At 28.6% G+C, this 19910-nt stretch overlaps 2 protein-coding genes across 3 annotated transcripts; one reads left to right on the forward strand and one right to left on the reverse strand.

The window, feature by feature from the left end:
* Positions 1-4984: 4984 nt before the first annotated feature.
* LOC107623664 (Transducin/WD40 repeat-like superfamily protein) lies at positions 4985-10126 on the forward strand. Of its 2 annotated transcripts, none has more exons than XM_088484530.1 (14): positions 4985-5142; positions 5636-5867; positions 6017-6114; positions 6490-6596; positions 7095-7130; positions 7249-7334; positions 7838-7896; positions 7972-8082; positions 8196-8315; positions 8881-9024; positions 9260-9368; positions 9464-9600; positions 9703-9738; positions 9839-10126. In XM_088484530.1, the coding sequence occupies exons 2-14, from the start codon at positions 5699-5701 to the stop codon at positions 9926-9928; spliced, it is 1302 nt and encodes a 433-aa protein (XP_088340656.1). In that variant the 5' UTR covers positions 4985-5142; positions 5636-5698; the 3' UTR covers positions 9929-10126. The 2 variants fall into 2 exon arrangements, with proteins under 2 accessions (XP_088340656.1, XP_088340659.1); XM_088484533.1 differs by having other exon boundaries at positions 5008-5142; positions 5642-5867.
* An 81-nt stretch (positions 10127-10207) lies between these two features.
* Positions 10208-12744, reverse strand: LOC107621398 (UDP-glycosyltransferase 83A1-like). The gene is made up of 2 exons (XM_016323420.3): positions 12187-12744; positions 10208-11310 (listed from the first exon to the last, which is right to left on the reverse strand). Exons 1-2 carry the CDS (start codon positions 12677-12679, stop codon positions 10421-10423), a joined length of 1383 nt encoding a protein of 460 aa, XP_016178906.1. The 5' UTR covers positions 12680-12744; the 3' UTR covers positions 10208-10420.
* Between the last annotated feature and the right edge of the window lie 7166 nt (positions 12745-19910).

Here is a 19910-nt window from a genome sequence, read left to right on the forward strand (position 1 = left end):
CGAACAATCCTTGTGCTTGATCATTATACTCTCTTTCATTTGGAGATGACATTACACTTGTAGCAACCTTACGTAGATCATCTGCTAAAAGTGATGCTCTCGTCTCATCCATGGTCAGAGTGTCACCCACCAGCATCAACGTCTGCACCAGATTTTCATAGGATTTCGGTAATAAAAATAATAATATGAGTGCCTGATCCTCATCATCAACCTTCAGATCTATATCCTTTAAGTTTGATATAATCCTATCAAACTTATTGATATATTCTCGAATTGAGGTGCCTTTTTCCATCTTGCACGTATACAATTTAGATTTTAAGTAGATCCTGTTAGTTAGAGTCTTTGTCATGAAGTTACTCTCTAACTTTGCCTAAACGCCTGCTACAGTTACTTCTTCATTTACCAAAAAAGCAACATCCCTCTCAAAGCATAAGATTATTGCAGCCCGCGCCTCAAGATCTAATTCTTTCCAATCCTCATCTTTCATTTCCTCCGACTTTTTCTCTTTTCTTGCCAGTGCCTTGTGTAATTTTTGTGATATAAGCATATTTTTCATCTGCATCTTCCAATAAGAAAAATCATTTTTCCATTAAACTTCTCAATTTCATATTTGCCTACTTTGACATTATCACTAGTGGAAGTCATTATATTCAAAATTGAATTTTACCACGCAAATAATGAATAATATAACGTTGGCTCTTGATACCAATTGTTGAGTTTACAGCGAAATTTTGACTTCTAATAGATACAAAATAATATGAAATTGAACACTACTCACAATAATGTACTCACTATATATTTTGTAAAGAGGAAAAATAATATGAAAAATTTCTTCTAACTAACTCTATAAGATGATGTGAATAAGGATATTGTTATTGTTATTAACTTCAATTACAATTCTAGAGACGTATATATAGTATCTCTATGCTATAACTTCAACGAATAAGAATAAAATTCTCCGACAAAAACTCCTTATTAAACATTTTGAGTTCTCTCCCGGCAAAACTCATTTATTTTACTTCCTAAAATTACTCTTATCCTTCTTTTATTCTCACAGTATTAAATTATAATTTATTTTTTGTAAATTAATTAGAAAAATAAAAATATTTTGTTCCAAATACATGTCCAATAAAATTTTATTAACATAAAATTTATTAAGATGATAATAAATTTACTGGTCCTTTAATTAAAAGTGGTGGATTCATTTTGAAAATATTAAAATAACAAATATTAGATTCTGGAATGCCACAAAGCTTGAAGCAATCAAGTTACAAGATCATGGTACTATCATCCAAACCGACAATAAGTTATATCTGTAACTGTGTTCTCCAATTCCTCAGTGTGGGGGAAGCGTGGCTATTCCTTCACCACAATTGCTTTTTAGTACAGAAGACACATGGCCTCATCACTGAATCCTAATTCATATTTCAAACTTTAATACCATTTTTTTTAATTTATTTCTTTCACTGTCTTCAGTTCTAATTAACGCTACTGATAAAAATGTTATCTCATTGTGTCTATGTTTTGAACTTTACTTATTTGATCTCATGCAACTTGTTTTTATTAAATGAATTGTGATGTGATATTTTGGTCCCTAACCTAGTATTTTGCCATGTTCTTAGACAGTTGAGAGTAAATATGACTATGAATAATGTATGTTTGTTACTCATACTTATTAGACAATATAGGATTTTTTTACGATTATGTTATGTATGTTTTAAAATCAATTATCAGTATAAAATATATATTAAAAATATAAATATATTTTAAAAATAAATTAAATTATACCTATAATTATACACAGATACACTGTTGATTGATTTTAGTATATAAAGAGTATTTTTTATTTTACTGTGACCACTCAAAAGATTCGAAATTGAAGAGGTCCCCTGTAAGGTTCAAAACTGAAAGCTTGCAGTGTTTTTTGGTGTCATAGACGAATAATAATAATTAAGTTCGTTTAGTTAAAGTTTTGATAATCATATCGTCGGGTATCTTTCTCTAAGCTATTATTTAGTGTGATTGTGCTGGTGGATAAAGTGGTTAGGAACACTGTATTTTATTTTTATTTTTTTAAACCAAATATAAGTCCCAACAAAAAGTGAAGAAAAACAAGAAGAGAAAGTGAAATGATAATTAGTAACCTAGAAGGAGTAACAAAATGTAATATACATGAGTTACACAATGATACATTATTGATGCCTTCAACAATCAACACCTTTCATTCTTATTTTCCCTCATTGCAACGCAGGATTCGCTAAATTGAAGTTTAATTTCATGTTCTTGAAAATCTTGGGTGGAAGGAGTGTTCAAATGGCCCATAACTCAATGTGATGAAGGTGGGCACAACTCTCTTTAATATTGGTTTCAATTGAATAAGATTTGCAAAATTTGTGTGTTATAGTGCATAGATGCCTAACGTGTCATGTATGTTGTAGTGAGTTTAAAGACTAAATTCCTATAATGTTGTCAGAATTTACTGTTTTTGTTATTTTAGTGTCTTGAATTCAAAATTTATTATATTGATATCTGAAATTTAACTTTAAACATTATATTAGTTTTTGAACTAGTATTTTTATCCGTAATAATATTATAGAAATATACATTTTTTAAAATTATGATTCACTTTATTCTAATAGTATAGATTATGCATGATACAAAAGATTTATAAAATCAAACTATTTTTACAAAAAAAAAAATCGTAGGTTGACAAAAGTCTCTGATTAAGAAAATCAAGGTATCTGTAGATAAAAAATCAAATAATAAGATTTTTAGTTATTATTTTTATATGAAAAAGTCTAATTTTTTTAATTAATAATTAATTTTAACATTTGTTATTTAAAATTTAAAATAATTTAACGTGTATATTTTTACATTTAATTAGGTGTTAACTGTTAAATCTGTTGCACAAATAAAAATAATTAATTTTTATACTTGCTATTTAAAAATAATATTTTTTCTCCTTGTGTATATAAAAATATAATTAGATATTAGCATAAAAAAATTATACTATTAGTTATAAAATTAACTCAAAAATAATTTTTTTTAAAACAATTGAATCTTGATTCTAACTTTTAATTATAACATTAGTATTCTCTCCAAATTATATGCAATAAATATTTGAAAAAAATAGAAATGAAAATATAGATTAGAAAGATAAGCGGTAAAAATTTAAAATTAAATAAAAAACTATGTATATAATAACAATAATAATAATATTTTTTATTTAAATTATATTATTTTGTTAATTTTGCAGAAAGATAGAAAAAATAAAGAATGAGAGAAAAGAGAGAGAAAGATAAAGATGAAGAATGAGAGTGAGAGTGAGAGTTTGTTAATTTTGAAAGAAAAAATTTTATTTTAATTATAAAAAAATATCGGATGACATATTTTGATTTGTCAAATTACTAATATAAAATATAAATTATATATAGAGTAAAAATAGTAGAAAGAAATAAAAAATGAAGAGAGGTAGATGAGAGAATTTAGGAAGGGAGTTTATTAATTTTGAAAAAAATATTTTCTCTCAATTTTAATAAGAGAGTGTCATATGATACATTTGATTATTAAATTAGATAGTAATATATGATACATAATATATGTATATTTTAATTTTAATTTTAATATTTCAATTTTATTTTTAATGCAATTAAAGAATGTCATGTTGCATATTTTGATTGTCAAATTAGTAATTAGTAATTGATATATTGATAATGATATATAAAATAGATAGAGTGGTTCAAGAAAAGAGAAATAGAGAAAGGAGAGGGAGGAGAGGAGAACTCTTTAATTTTAGTGGAAAATATTTGATTTCAATTGCAATGAGAAAGTGATATGTGGCACATTTTGATTATAAAATTAGTAAGGAAGAGAGAAGAATTCTTTAATTTTGGAGAGAAAGATTTAATTCCAATTACAATGAGAGAGTGACATGTAGCACATTTTGGTTGTAAAATTAGTAAGGAAGAGAGGAGAATTCCTTACTTTTGGAGAAAAAAATTTGATTTTAATTGCAATGAGAAAGTAACATGTGGCACATTTTGGTTGTAAAATTAGAGATATATAATAGAATAATAGATATAATAGATTTTTTGGCGTTGAGTCAACGAATAGAAAGCGAAACTAACTTTGACTTGCCATGCTAGATATAAGGCTAAATGATGTCGTTTTGTTTTGACGCTTAAACAAAGTAAAAACAGATTGTTTTGGAGAATAAAAAAAGTGCTTTGCACATCATACAAATTTTTCTTCACCTTCTTCTTCATATTCTCATTTTTGTTTGACGCGGTTTAGCTTTGTGTCTACTGTAATAAATAAGAGCTAACTCAACATTTCATTCACTCACTTAATGTTAAAAAGTATAGTTATTAAAATCGAACTAGTAAAAATAATGACATAATATTAAATAATTGAATATACGTATAAAATTATTTTATACTGAAAATTTATTAAAATTAAATTAATTTTTATATAATCTAAGAACCACAGAGATGAACTTGTGTGGCAGTAATATAATTATAGATAAAATATTTTTAAAAATTAAATAACCTATTTTGTTTTTTTCTCAACTATTTTGAACCGGTTAATTGTATACTTTTGTTGGTTCTGGAATTTATTTTTAATAAAGTGTAAAACGTTTTATACAGTCATGCAATTACATTCATTTTTTTGGATAATTATTCTTGTGATCAATAAAAAATAATTATTTTTGCTAATGTAATATTACATAATCGAATGCACATGTAAAGCTGATAGTGTATCGAAATTAAATTCATTTATTTGTTTTTTAATCAGTTCTACCAGTTTATTTGTTTATGATCAGTTCTCCTGGGCTTAGATTAGTTTTTGAGCAGCGAGTTTTAGGCCGAACCAGGAGCAAGAAAATTTTTGGGCTGAAAAGAATGGATCAAACGGTTGACCCGGAACCCGGTTTCGCACAACAACCCAAACAACAATAATACCCGACCCGAGATCCAGTTTTGAAGAGAAGGAAAGATTTTGGCGGTAGGGTTTTTTTCTTCTTTCCCAACTCTGTTTCTCCTCTAGCCTTCTCCTTCGTTGCTCTCTTCTCTTCTCTCGCTGCTCTCGCCGGAACTCTGCCCTGAAGTCTCGCTCTCTGTACACTGGCCGTCATTTCTGCAGGTAGAATTCGTCCATCGATTCTCACGGGCCATAGCCTCACTTCCTTGTTCTTGTTGCTATTTATTCATTGTTCCAAGGCTAGAGCTACTTTAAATATTTTTGCTTAAATTATTTGTGCTATATGTGCCATTATTATTATTATTATTATTATTATTATTATTATTATTATTATTATTAGCTAGAGTTCGATTTGGTAGATATATATAGTTGATAGAGTTATTTGTGCTATATGTGTTATTTAAAAATATTTTTGAATATAAATTTTCAAAATTATTCCTTGTCAATACTTCAATTCGCAAGTTCAGAATTTAGTTTGATAGTTTAGAGGCATATTCATTTTCATTATTTTTTCTCTTTTATAGATACTTTCTTCTTTATTTTTTGTATATTTTTGGATTTACATAGACTTGTTATTAGAGTCTGGTTAATCCGGTTGATTCTGACCTTGTAACATGATGGGTTTGATATCTGGTCTGGTTTTTGCTTCGGACAGCAACAGTTAAACCCTAACCGAAGAAAGAAATACAAGAAGAGCGTGAGTTTTAGCAAGGTACAGATGGATATGGGGGAAGAAGGCGCTGAAGGGATCTCCAAGAGGATCCAAGCACGGTTCGTGACGAAGCTTGAAGCTGAATTCCAAGTGTCAGCTGCTGCCATTGCCATCCCCTCTGACCTCACCCGGTTTGGCCTCTCCTCCCTTGTCAACGCTCTTCTCCAATCCAAAGGTATTATTATTATTGTTCTCATTCATTCCAACACTACGCCAAATCAGACACCTTTATTTATTCTTTTTTTAATTTGATAAAATTAGGATGTGTAAGTTAGCTGGTGTTTTGTTTTTTTTTTGTTTTTTTATTTTTTTTAATTTGTGCAGATCCTGATCATAAACCGGAGCCGTTCGACTTTTTGATCAATGGCGAGTTTGTTCGGATGTCGCTTGAGCAGTTCCTTCTGGCCAAGGGGATTTCTGCGGTAAATTATACTTATAACAAATATGCCATTGTATTATAGGTTGAGCCTTTCAGTGATAAGGATTAAGTTCATTATGGAATCTATCATTGAAGTGAAAATGAACAGATGCACTGCAAATTCATAAATATAAATATATAGACAATAGACAATGTATCTATTTTATTTTAATAAAATTCAATGTTAAATCATGGGAGTCTGCCCTATTTTACACATTTAAAAGAATACTGTGAAATTCCAAGGGGGTGGATTTGGAACATACAACTATGACTTATCCATTCCTTTGCTCTTTATCTGTCAGCATGGGAAGTAGACAGCATTATCCATTGCTCTAGATGAATAGGCACATATCTAATCTTTGTGAATGACTGATTATAGGAAAGGATATTGGAAATCGAGTACACGAGGGCTGTTGCTCCACGAAAGGAGGAAGACCCTTCTATGCATGATGACTGGGTCAGTGCTGTTGATGGTTCATCTTCTCGGTAAGCATCTAAATCTGTAGTGTTTTGACTCGACATTTCTTAAAGTCTTACATATAATAATTCAGCCTTGAATTTGTATTTTATCAACTGTATAATTGATCTAGGACATAGTATGTGTGCAACTTATCGTATCCTATAATTCGATTGTTCATATTTGCTGATGGCACGAGTAATCGTCGTAAAATTTTGGCAACATTGGGACCAAGTACATTGTCTTTTTAGGTGTCTTCTCTATGAAATTTCTTTACAATGGAGCTGGAGTATAGTAGTAGAACTAGTCAGATGATACAACTACCTCTGCTTGTGAATCGGCTGTTAGCCTGTTATATATTTGCCAGTTAGATAAATGAATGTGTTTTAAAATACTTATTTAGAGTTAATCCTTGACAATATATTTGTTTTAGTGGCTGAGATATTAGACTTTTTGTTCTGTTCTTCAAAGTAAGATTGATTACCTTGATGTCCTTCACTAAAAATACTAAGTTGAATTCTTTGCAGGTTTCTTTTGACAGGATGTTATGATGGTTTAGGGAGGTAATAATCTTTGTAGTTTTGTTCTTCAAGAATAATTGACATACTTTATGGTTGAGTTGAGTGACATATCATTTTGAGTCTCCATGTAGTGAACTTCCATCATATGCATATATTTCAGGGTGTGGAAAGGTGCTGGATTGTGTACCCATACATTGGAGGGACATAGTGATGCTGTTACATCTGTTGGTATCGTCAATCCAGAAGGTATGAAGACATGGAGTTTTTCCTACATGCTGCTACCTTTGTTTCTGTTTTATTTTTCTGATTGTACAATATTAACAGTTACAGATGCATATTCTGTTTCTGTTGTGAAAATCCAAAAGTATCTAACAGTATTAGAAAGTTCATTGTTGATTCTCCCTGGCTATCAAGTTTAATGTCCATTAATTTCGCTTTTGTTTTTTCTTCTGTTCTTTTTCTTTCTATGGTGATGATACTGGGTTTTTAATGATATTATTATGATTATTTCTTAGTATTTTCAATGTTTCAGTTTCTTGAAAGACAATTCTTAGTATGAACACAATTAAATTTGCATTATCCTCTAGTAACTATCCTTTTATGTGTCCAGAAGGCATTCACGCTTGTTTAATGTTTCTAGCACTCATCGAAAGCTAGTTTCAACCTAGCTTAATTCATTTTTTTTATTTGTCTTGTAAACATTTATTCTCATGTGTGGGCATTACTCATCAAGGTTTTGCCATATTCAGGTGTGGATGCTGTGACACTGGCTACTGCTTCGAAAGACCGTACACTGAGGCTATGGAAGGTAACTAAAAGAAACTGCTGAGCTACAATCCCATATATTGAACTTAAGCTGATTACCTTTTTACTTGTGTAAAAGATCAACACAGAAGAGGATATCAACCGTTCTATGAAGATTAGGGCTTTCAAAATCTTACGTGGTCATAAGGCTTCGGTACAGAGTGTTGCTGTGCAGACTTCTGGAGAAATGGTTCCTATTTACTTCTCTATTAAATTCTTCACATATTTTTTATTAGTTCAGATTATTATATATGATTTAATAGTGGTCTTTGACATTACTGCTTATGTCATCACATTTGCTAGGTTTGCTCGGGTTCTTGGGATTGCACCATCAACCTGTGGGAAACGAATGACAATGGAGAAGATGACCTAGTCTCTAAGAAAAGAAAAGTTAGAGGTCAAGTTGAGGAGTCTCAGTTAGAGGTTTGTACAGGTTCCTGGCACATCCCCCCCCCCCCCCTTTTCTCTCCTCCTTTTTCTTTTCTCTCTGTGTGTGTGTGTGTGTGTTGAAATTGGAATTTGTGTAGTCCCTGCTAATACACCCCTCCATTTAAAAAGCAATAAAAAAGATTTGATAGATAGAAATATGTTACCTTATAAGAGGTAATTGGAGATGTTTGCTGTTTGTTCTTCCCACATGCTAAGTATACTCCAGTCCCTCATTCTTTCGGTAGCATCTCAATGCCTAAAAGAATTTGACTCAATTATGAAAGTGTAAACTTCAATCTTTAATATATTTGTTAATTTAACTAAGGGTTGACCATGAAATCTCAAGTTCTTGTATATTGAAGGCCTGGAGCTGGAGGCTAGGATAGTTTTGAAACTATTATGAAAGGGATTTGTTGATTTAATTCTTAGACATGTTTAAAGCGTTATTTAACTGGGACTGTAAACCTATGAAAGTATTTCATTCTCTGATGTATCATTATATAGTTCTTGATTGACATACGAACCAAGCCTTCATCAATTGCAGTTTGTTGTATTATAGGGCGAGGCTGTTACAACCCTTGTGGGCCATACACAGTCCGTATCTTCTGTGGTATGGCCACAACGAGAGTCAATCTATTCTGCATCATGGGATCATTCAATTCGAAAATGGGATGTTGAGACGGGCAAAAACTTGTCAGATATCGTAAGTTGACAGCTACCCCTTGTGTGTCTAATTTGCTGAAATTGTATGTTGTTGAAGTCTAAAATTTTTACACATAAACCTGGTTCAATATGATAGAAACAACATTTTGTGGTTATCTGTTAATTTTTATGTTTGGTTATTGATTTAAATATTTTTCTTCCTAAAGTATTATTGCAAATTATTATTCCTTTATGGACAATTGGACACCTGAGGCTACATTGTCCTCCATTTATAGTTCTGTGGGAAGGTTCTCAACTGCCTTGATATTGGTGGAGAAGGTTCAACTCTGATAAGTGCTGGTGCTTCTGACCCTATTCTTAGGATTTGGGATCCTCGTAAGCCGGGTTAGTAAATACATCAAAAGATTTCCTCTCACCTCTCAGAAATCTTCATATGCACGCATACCAGTATCATATAACATATTTTCTTCTTTCTTCAGGGACTTCTGCTCCTGTCTTTCAGTTTGCATCTCACACTTCTTGGATTTCTGCTTGCAAATGGCATGACAGTTCTCGGTTTCATTTGCTCTCTGCATCGTATGATGGGAAGGTTATGTTGTGGGATCTGAGAACAGCGGTAATGCATTCTAATCTTTTCCGATTGCTTTATCCTATTGGTGCAACAATGAACCATGTTTAGTATTTTACAGTTGATGATTTTTCTTTGTTAATGTTGCAGTGGCCTCTCTCTGTCATAGAGTCACACACGGACAAGGTATACAATGATCTTTCTGTGCCTCAACTTTTCTTTCCTGCTTGATTAAATGATTTGGGTCGAAGTTTCTGTTAATCGAATTGTCATCTATTTGATTCAGGTTTTATGTGCTGACTGGTGGAAAAGTAACAGTGTTATCAGTGGCGGAGCAGACTCAAAACTATGCATTTCTTCAGAAATTCCTGTATAGCAAGTTAATTGTATTACTTGGGGCATGCTGTAACAGTAGCAGATATTTATTATAATATAGGGAAGGAATTCAAATTATGAGCCAATTTTGTCTTAAGGCCAATTTTGCCTGTGAGAAAAATTTCATTTTTGTTTGGCTAACTGGATATTTATGTTTACACTCATAATATAGTTGTCCTGAACTCATTTGCCTGCCAAATCTATCAACATTTTGCTTATGTGTGTGTGTTGCAGTTTGTTCTGCATTTTTGTTACTTTTGTGAAGGTGGTGGGTTTAGGTTATTCACACTTAAAAAATGCATATACCACTGCAATCTTTTGCTACTTGACCAATCGTAGTGATTTTTATATGCTCATTTTTTAAAATGTGCAGATAACACAACTTTACAATTTAACTAAGATAGTAAGATAGTATAGACAACAGAAAGGTTTAAACAAAAAAAGAGAAGTAACATGAAAGCATAGCTGGCTAATGCTCTTATATTGTGCTAATTCATGTTTTGATCCACTTGATAAATCTATTTAGATTACTGTTAGACAAGCCACCTTGTTCAGTGGCAAGTTGAACCTTGTCCTTGATACTTGCAGCTCTTGCTTTCAAATGTTCATCACTCAAAAGCTGCTCAATTTTGTCTCTGATTTCCCCTTTTGTGACTATGTCACTTTCGTCTCGTTCGAGTGCAATTCCTACCTTCCAAACATCACAAACATAGCTCCTATTCAAGAACTGATCAGCAAAGTGAGGCCAACATAAGATTGGGACTTCATTGCTTACACTTTCCATTGTAGAGTTCCAACCACAGTGACTTATGAAGCAAGCAACCGAAGAATGACTTAGAATTTTCTGCTGTGGCGCCCAACCCACCATCCTAGCACGGTTACTTACCCTTTCTTCAAACCCTTCTGGATACAGATTTTGCATCCCTCCTTTGATATCCGGATGCAGAACCCACAGGAAAGGCCTATTTGACGTTTCGAGTCCCAAACAGAGATCTTGGAATTGTAGTGAACTAAAAGTTGTGATGCTTCCGAATGCGACATATATAACTGAACAGGGTGATTGTTGATCCAACCATTTCAAACAATTCTGGTCTTGTGGCCAGAAATGACCTGCAGAGTGGTCAAGTTCGTTATGGCTTGATGACAGAATTGGCCCTATTGGTGTGATTTTTGGAGCCAGAGAAAATGCTGCAGACTCAAGATCATAAGTTGAATTGCAAAGAATCCATTCAGTTTTCTCCATAAACTCAATGTTTTTCAACATGAGCTGGAAAATATGCTTCTGAGCAGCTGTGCTCCCTGCGCGAACCCAGACAAGGTTTTCTGTGCTTACAACTGGCATTGTTGGTGATAGCTGAATGATTTGATTTTCCAGTGGAGTTCCTGGATGATGGATTGTTATAATGGAGAGAAAGACAAAGAGTCACTCACACTTTAGATTCATTTCATTTCAGAAGTTATGAGAACAAATTTTTATGGTTACTAGTTACTCTGGAAGTTTATTATAAATTAATTTGCGTATTTCTGTTGATTGATAGTTAAACAGTATTAAGTACTTTTGAAGCTTTCAAGTAAGAATTATGTTTTTTCTTCTAACTAGTAACCTAAGATTGGAACACGAAGCTAACATTGGATATGCTTTCTTCCAATTCCATATATAATGATGTTTTTTGAATATGAAATGGAATGTTACACAAACAAGACTTCTTAAGCTATCACTTTAGTAATTAAGAAAAGCTGAGAGAGTTTGACTATATTGGATTGCCCTTATCATTGTGTAAAAATCTATAACTTTTAATTAGGGTGCAACAATTTAACAAAATTTGGTTGGATTTTACTTTTACTCAATTTTGATTTTGCCAAGATAAGGTGCTAAGCCAAGGCTAACAAGCTAAAATTCAAGTTTGATTTTCAACAAAAGTAAATAAATAAACAAGAATATTTATCGTGAAGAGAAAATAATGTATTTTTTAAAAACTTTTATAATCACTTTATTTTTCGTTTTTGGACATAATTTTTAAGGTGAAAACTTACATGCAGAAGTCTTCATGCGAAATTAATGATAAAAAATAGCGTATAATAATTTAACAGATTTGATTCAATTGTCATCTAACAATTTTTAACTAAAAATTTCACGTGAAAATAATTGTAGATGAGTTTCTACCGATTTTTAACATAAAATTGTTGCTTATTTTAATTATATGGTGAATATCCATTGTAATTATGTTATAGGTCTTGAACAATAAAATGTGAACTCACCATCTTGGTCGATGAAGCCACTCTCAATCAACTTTGGGATGCTCAATCCCAACACCAACTGCGCGGCGGCGGCAGGACAGAACGCCACCGGTCGAATCCCCTTCTTTACGGCAATGCCAATAGCCCAGCCAATGCTCTGATCAGCAAGCACACAACTAATCTTTTCTTCACAAAGTGATCCATCATTGATGTCTTCAATGATCTGCTCAACTTTCTCCGGCATAACCTTCAGCACCGCTTCGGACGACTTCCCCGGCATCTTCCTCTCTTCTGAGGATCCTAATCCATCAGGTATCCACACAAGATTCATTTGAGATAGCAAAGCATTATTATTCCCTTTTGGGAATGCATTCATGATCCTCTCATGGTTATGTTTAGTGTTAACAAATGTTACCTTGATGCCTTGTTTTACTAAGCACAAGGAAAGTTCCATTAGTGGAATCACATGCCCTTGTTCAGGGTAAGGTACAACAAGAACATGAGGCCTTGCCATCTTATTATTTTTTCCCTATTTGAACTTAATTTCAAGTTCTTGAAAATCTTTGGTGGAATGAGCATTTAAACTACCTTATTCTTGTGACATATACACTACAAGATAGATAGAAAATGTCATTTGCATGAAGATATAGTACATAATACATAAAATATGTGACCTATGCACGTAAGTTAAAAAAAAAAAATCAATTTTATTCGAAGTTGATTAATTATTCGGATGAATGTGGGCACATCTCTCCTTTGGTCCCTTCTCAACCTAATCTAATGATTTTGCATGATAGATAAACAATGACAGGTTGAATTTGTTATCATCTATTAAAAACAATATATCTGGTTAAGCAAAATTTTATATTATAAGGTTTCGATCACCTCAACCGGACCTGTTAGGCTAGTATGCTGTCATGATGTGTGGTAGTGTTATCATTTACACAATAGAAAATAATTAAATTAAGTATTTAGCAAAACAATCCCGCTATGTTACCAACAATATTTCTGCCAACTTCTGTCAATTTTTGTTTATAATTGTGTTTAATAAAAGTGTATTTGTGGATGTCTCTAATAAAAATGTCTTTTTTATGATTGTGTTTAACGAAAGTGACTTTAAAAAATGTATTTTCTGAATGTATCTCTTTATACATGTATTTAAAATATAATAATTAATTATTGTTGGTAATAAGTTGACAGATAATATATTGGTATCCTATACTTTTTCTTAGCAAAAAAGTGTTTATATTAGTTAATTAAAAGAATAAAAGTTGAGAGTGATGGCTTTTCCGATAAGTTTAATATATATACATTTTTTTTAAAAGTTTATATTTAATTTATATTTTTATTCAAGTATTTTAATTATAATATTATTAAAAAATATATCTTTAAGATACTTGTTAGCAAGACCTTTAAATAATTACGACCGTGAGAGAGACCTCTTATAGAATATATATAATATAATTGGCATCAATGTAAGATGCAGGGACGGATGTGGTTTCAAAAAGGTGCCAAGAACTTGGGGACCATTTTACCTGTCACCTATTCGTTTGGTTTTACCCTCGGTTTTAATATTAGTCTAGCGATTTTTTTTTTTTGTTGAAGAGTGAAGATTATAGTATATTTTTGAAAAAAATGGGCACGGCAGATAATATTTTTAATTTTTTTTATTATTGTAAAGAGTACAATTTCCCCTTTCTATTAAATATCACTATTTACCATAGTATTTATTATCTTTAGTCTAATTTAATCTTTCTGAAGGAATAGTTCAAAACTTCAAGTTACATTTATAGTACGTACAAATTTTATATTAATTCTGCATTGAGGATATTTTATTGATAATAATACTCATAATCATACTTGGTTTTAGATTAACGTATATTTTTAAACTTATTCATTAGCAGAATTCTTCTATTGACTGTAACAATTCCAAGTTATATATATAAAAAAAAAATCTTGGTGATGGTAAAAAATTGAGTTAATACTCAATTTGGTCCTGAATTTGTACGTGAGTTTTAATTTAGTTCTTGAAATTTTAATTACTTCTATTTAGTTCTAAATTTTATAAACGTGTCTCACATTAATTTCACAGACGATTTTTAGTTTACAAACGTTAATGGAGCGTTGAAATGAACAATCAAATGCCACACTTAAATCTGTACAATGATGTATTTTAGTTTTGATATTCAAATAGTTCAAAAATGATGTTGCATCACTTGTTTTGTTAGGTAAAGTTTCAATAAACACCACTTATGATATTATTTTTAGGTTATTTGAATGTCAAAATCAAAACAATATCATTTTATAGAGTTTAGTGTGTTATCCGCCTGTTCAAACAGCGTTCTATTAAACAGCTATACATTGAAAATTATTTCAATGACTAACATGAGTCATGGTCGTAAAATTTAGGGACTAAATAAAGACAATTAAAACTTTAGGGACTAAATTGAGATTCATATGCAAATTCAGGGACCGAATTGAGTATTATCTCTATAAAATAAAATAAAATAGATAGAAGTACTCTTAAAAAATAAAATATATTTTTTATTCCTAAAATTTGTTAAAAATTTTAAAAATAATTTAAAATTTTATTCTAATTTTTTTTTAATTTGTATCAAATGTATCCGTGATAATTAAGAGGAGTGCTAGGGGTAGATTTTGTAATTTGTAGCCATCAATTAGTCATCATCACTATTTTTAATGGTGTGAGATTACATCTAATAGTATAAGATCACTTACTTTTTTTATTGGTTAAGTGCGGGCTAAATTTTAATAAAAGTGCTAGTCTGGTAGACTTTCTCGACAATTAATTTTCAAAAGTTATAGAATTAATTTAACAACAGTCTAGAATTATTAGCTCCTAATTTTTTAACTATTATTGTTGAATTAGTCTTAAACTTTTTGAAAATAATTTTTTAAAAAAAATTAATACAAAATAAGATTTTTAAAAATATTTTAAAATTTTTTGATCAATTTAAAAGAAAGTACTTATTCTGAAAAAAATTCATATTCAAAATTAATCTTTAAAAAATTTTAGATTAAATACTTATAGTTATAATACTTTATGCCAAAAGACTTCTTTGTAGATTGCTTCCTATCTTGATCGCCAAGTATGCTAGTATGGCTACTATTTGGCACATGTCAAGACAAATTAATTAATTAATCCCTCTTCCAAAACATGAAAGCCTCGTCATTTTGATACACATTTTAAATGATAGGGATTAACACGTTTACTTAGAATCCATTAAACTCTCACAATATTAATACATTTACCTCTTTTTTAAGTATCTATCATTTAAAAATTTAAAATATAATTTAAATACACATAATTTATTTAATAATCTAATTAATGCATGTTACTACTCTTTTGGTATATAATATGAAATCTTTTTTATTTAAATTATATTTCAAATTTTTATGTACTCTCATACTACAAATAAAATTTATATGTACTCTCTACAAAAACAAAAAAAGTAGGTGAATCTAAAAGGAAGCAAATGTGCTGCCCACTATTGATAATGGATAGCTCCCACTATCTCATAAATCTTTCTCAATAATTGACAAAGGGTTATTTTTATTTTTTAAATTTAAATCAATCCAATTGGATTATAATTTAATTTAAAATTTTTAAAATAGATATATTTGATTAATTAATAATAAAAAAGAGTACATAAAAGTTTTAGTTTAAATTATAATCCAATTGGATTGATTTAAATTTAAAAAATAAAAATAATCGTTTACCAATTATCAGAAGAGATTAATGGGATAGTGGAGAGAGAATTGAAACGGTTATCTGTTTCGTTATCTTCCCCTATCCACGTGAGGGATATTATTGCTTTTCATTAAATAATCTTTCTTTTTAAGTACTAATTGATCAAACATATCAATTTTAATCAGTTACCAAAAAAAAAAAGGTCACAAAAAAATATCTATTTTAATCTCTTCTACCAATTTTTTATGTACTAATTGCATGTCAAAAGTTTGGATTATTGATATTATTAATATTTTTTATTATTTTTAATTTTTTTAAAAAAATACGTGTATATATCGTTTACACTGTAAACGAAATATGGCAAAAAAAATTTAAATCAGTAAATTCTCGTAAAAATATTTATTTCGATAAATATTACATTTATTTTATTTATTAAAATAAAAAATTCCATAACGAGGACTCTATTTCTTATGCATATAAAAAATATTTAATAACAACAAAATGTTAGTAACAAATTATTAAAATTTATTATTATTAATTTTATTTAATATATTCTATAATAAATAAATATTAAATAAAATAAATTTAAATTGTTTGGGCGAATTTTTACTGTGTTTCGTTATTATCTAATTATTATGCCATTATACTATTGTAACTCCAAAATTTCTACCAAGAAAAAAAAAAAAAAAAAGAAAAAAGAAAATCGACAGAATTTCATTTTATGTCAGTTCAACTTAAATTGAGTTATAATTTCTTTCTTCTATTGTTTCCACCAAAATAAAATTGAATTATAATTTAGGGTCCAGATAATTAATAGTTAGATAATTAATAGTTATACAGGCAAAAAAAATAGTTAATAACTTCTATTTTGTTTTGGGCATATAAACTTATTCTGCATCTAGACGTAACCTTACCAACATAATGGTTGTTATATAGTTATTATCAACTAATAAATTCCTCTTTTTTTTGTTGGGTAGCCTGTTGAATCCGGAACCCATCAAATATACAGCCCCCGCTTATGCCAAATAACATGAGAAAATCGTGGGACACATAAATACATTTGTCCACTTGAGTTGCATTAGGGATTTTTTTATTTTAATAAATAAAATAAATATAATATTTATCGAAATAAATATTTTTATAAGAATTTATTGATTTAAAATTTTTTTTGTCATGTTTTATTTACAGTGTAAATGAGATATGATAAGTTAAATTAATACGTGTTATACTGTAAACAAGATATACACATATTTAAAAAAAATTGAAAATAATAAATATTAATAATATCAGTAATCCAAATTTTTGGCATATAATTAATACATAAAAAAATTGATAGAAAAGATTCAAATGGATATATTTGATCAATTAGTACTTAAAAAGAGAAATTATTTAATGAGAAGCAATAATATCCCTCATGTGGATAGGGGAGATAACGTAACAAATAATCATTTCAATTCTCTCTATTATCTCATTAATTTCTCCTAATAATTGGCAACGGTTATTTTTATTTTTCAAATTTAAATCAATCCAATTAGATCATAATTTAAACTAAAATTTTTTATGTACTTTTTTTATTATTAATTGATCAAACATATCCATTTTAAAAAGTTTTAAATTAAATTATGATCCAATCGGATTGATTTAAATTTGAAAAAAAAAATAACCGTTTGCCAATTGTTAATAGAGATTAATGTGACAGTGGAAGAGAATTGAAACGGTTATCTCTCACGTGAATAGTGGGAGATAACCATATAATTATTTTTATATTATCAGTACATTAAAAATAAATTATTCAAATATTTAGTAATATATTTGTAACTACCCATTATCAATAATGGGCAGTATATTTGCTTCCTTCCATATTCACCTACTTTTTTTTGTTTTTGTATGGGAGTACATATAAATTTTATTTGTTGCATGAGAGTACATAAAAATTTAAAATATAATTTAAATAAAAAAGATTTCATATTATATACTAATAGAGTAGTAATATGCATTAACTGGGTCATTAAATAAATCACGTGTATTTAAATATATTTTAAATTTTTAAACAATAGGTAATTAAAAAAGACGTAACCGTATTAATAGTGGGGAGTTTAATGGTTTCCAAGTAAACGTGTTAATCCCTATAATTTAAAATGGACTAAAATTGATCAAACATATCTATTTTAATCTCTTCTACCAATCTTTTTATGTACTAATTACATGCTAAAAGTTTGGATTATTGATATTATTAATATTTTTTATTATTTTTAATTTTTTTTAAAATAATACATGTATCTCGACATATACGGCGAAAGCTAGTGCACTCTAGGCAAAGTAGGGAGTGCAGCACTCTTTAAAAGTTAACCTGCTATCAAAAGTAATTAGGTAAATTAAATTTATTTATTATTGTTATTTTTTTTGTCATATGGGCTGAACAAACAAACCGACACTAACAAAAAAAAAAAACTAATTCGCTCGTTTAACACAGGACTATCTTTACACCAGAAAAGTACTCAGAAAAATTTGATCGACTTCCTCGTTATTCTGTTATTGTTGATGTGATGTCTTCAAGTATTTTCATTGTTTTGTTTGCTAGCAGGTGCTTCCACTATTGTTCTGTCTAGCCACAGATTTTGACGCTCTTGAACCCACCCCATTCCACATCTACCATAACTCCAAACGTAAAACTAATTCTGTAGAAGAACCCGGTCTCCATGAAGGCGCCATGATTCTCAGATGACAACGCAATCAAAGCACAGAATACATGACAGTTACAACAAATCCATTATCTTTTATTTCAAATTATCCTCAACGTGTACGTAATAGAATGAAAAATTAAAATACAATTATATTTAAACAATTATTTGTATTATTTTTATTAATTTATTCAAAAAATAATTAAATTTTGAAGCTAATTGGTATAAAATATTACATATATAAAACTAAGAAAATTTTTTATTTGTATAAGAATGAGCCTAATAAATAATTATTTTATTAATATATAATTAAGAGTATTTCTTTTTTTGCCAACGAGTTATAGTTCAAATGACATAGTCTCTATATTCACCTAAGAGTTGGTAAAAAAATAAGAATACTTTTTTTTTATTAACTTTTTTAAACATTAATTATTTATTTTACATACAATATAGAAATAAATGAATATAATATTTATTGAGTAGACACGTAAAAAAAATTTATTGTCATAGTATTTGAACCAAAGAAAAAAAAGTATTATTTTAAGAAAAACTAATAATATATTTTTAATAATATTCTTAATACAAAATAATAAATTTTAAATATTTTTTTAAATAATATATATTAACTAAAATAATATAATTATCCCAAATAATATATTATAAATATAGTAAAATGACATATTTTAATAAAAAAATTGTTAATAAAAACTTATATGAATTTTTGTTTTGCACAAAATAAAATTATTATATGTTTGTTTGTTTTTTACGTTGTATATATGTTTTTTTAATTAAATTAGTATAATACAAAATCTTTTATCATTCTGTTCATATTTAATGTTTTAATTTTATTTCTCACAAAATAAAATTATATATATATAACACAAAATTTTTTATCATTATGTTTATATTTAATATTATAATTTTATTTCACATAAAACAAAATTTATTTAAATTTTAATATTATATACATAATATATATATATATATATATATATATATATATATATATATATATATATATATAAAACACAAAATTTTTTAGCGTTGAGTTTATATTTAATATTATAATTTTATTTCACACAAAACAAAATTTATTTAAATTTTAATATTATATACATAATATATATTTAATATTATTTTTTTTTAAGATTCTAATATATTTTTTTTTTAGATTTAGTACATGAATTTTCAACTTATTTTTTATGTATTATTTATTTTAATTCTAAAATCCAATAATTTTTTTTACAGACATGTTGTTTTTAATATTTATATACTATTTTTTTTATTTTGAACTTCAGCCCAATACCTGAGACTTACAAAAAAAAAAATCTAAAACTTATCAAAAAATGATT

The sequence above is a fragment of the Arachis ipaensis genome, chromosome B10, assembly GCF_059453495.1.
Source record: "Arachis ipaensis isolate K30076 ecotype BB chromosome B10, ASM5945349v1, whole genome shotgun sequence".
Lineage (NCBI taxonomy): Eukaryota > Viridiplantae > Streptophyta > Magnoliopsida > Fabales > Fabaceae > Arachis > Arachis ipaensis.

Excerpts from the sequence above, each read along its gene's own strand:
- LOC107623664 (XM_088484530.1), top strand. The coding sequence starts at position 5,699 with ATGGATATGGGGGAAGAAGGCGCTGAAGGGATCTCCAAGAGGATCCAA. Across the intron at positions 7,131-7,248 it reads TGTTATGATGGTTTAGGGAG|GGTGTGGAAAGGTGCTGGAT; the intron begins GTAATAATCTTT and ends CATATATTTCAG. Across the intron at positions 7,897-7,971 it reads GTACACTGAGGCTATGGAAG|ATCAACACAGAAGAGGATAT; the intron begins GTAACTAAAAGA and ends CTTGTGTAAAAG.
- LOC107621398 (XM_016323420.3), bottom strand. The coding sequence starts at position 12,679 with ATGGCAAGGCCTCATGTTCTTGTTGTACCTTACCCTGAACAAGGGCAT. Across the intron at positions 11,311-12,186 it reads TGGCTTCATCGACCAAGATG|GAACTCCACTGGAAAATCAA; the intron begins GTGAGTTCACAT and ends TCCATCATCCAG.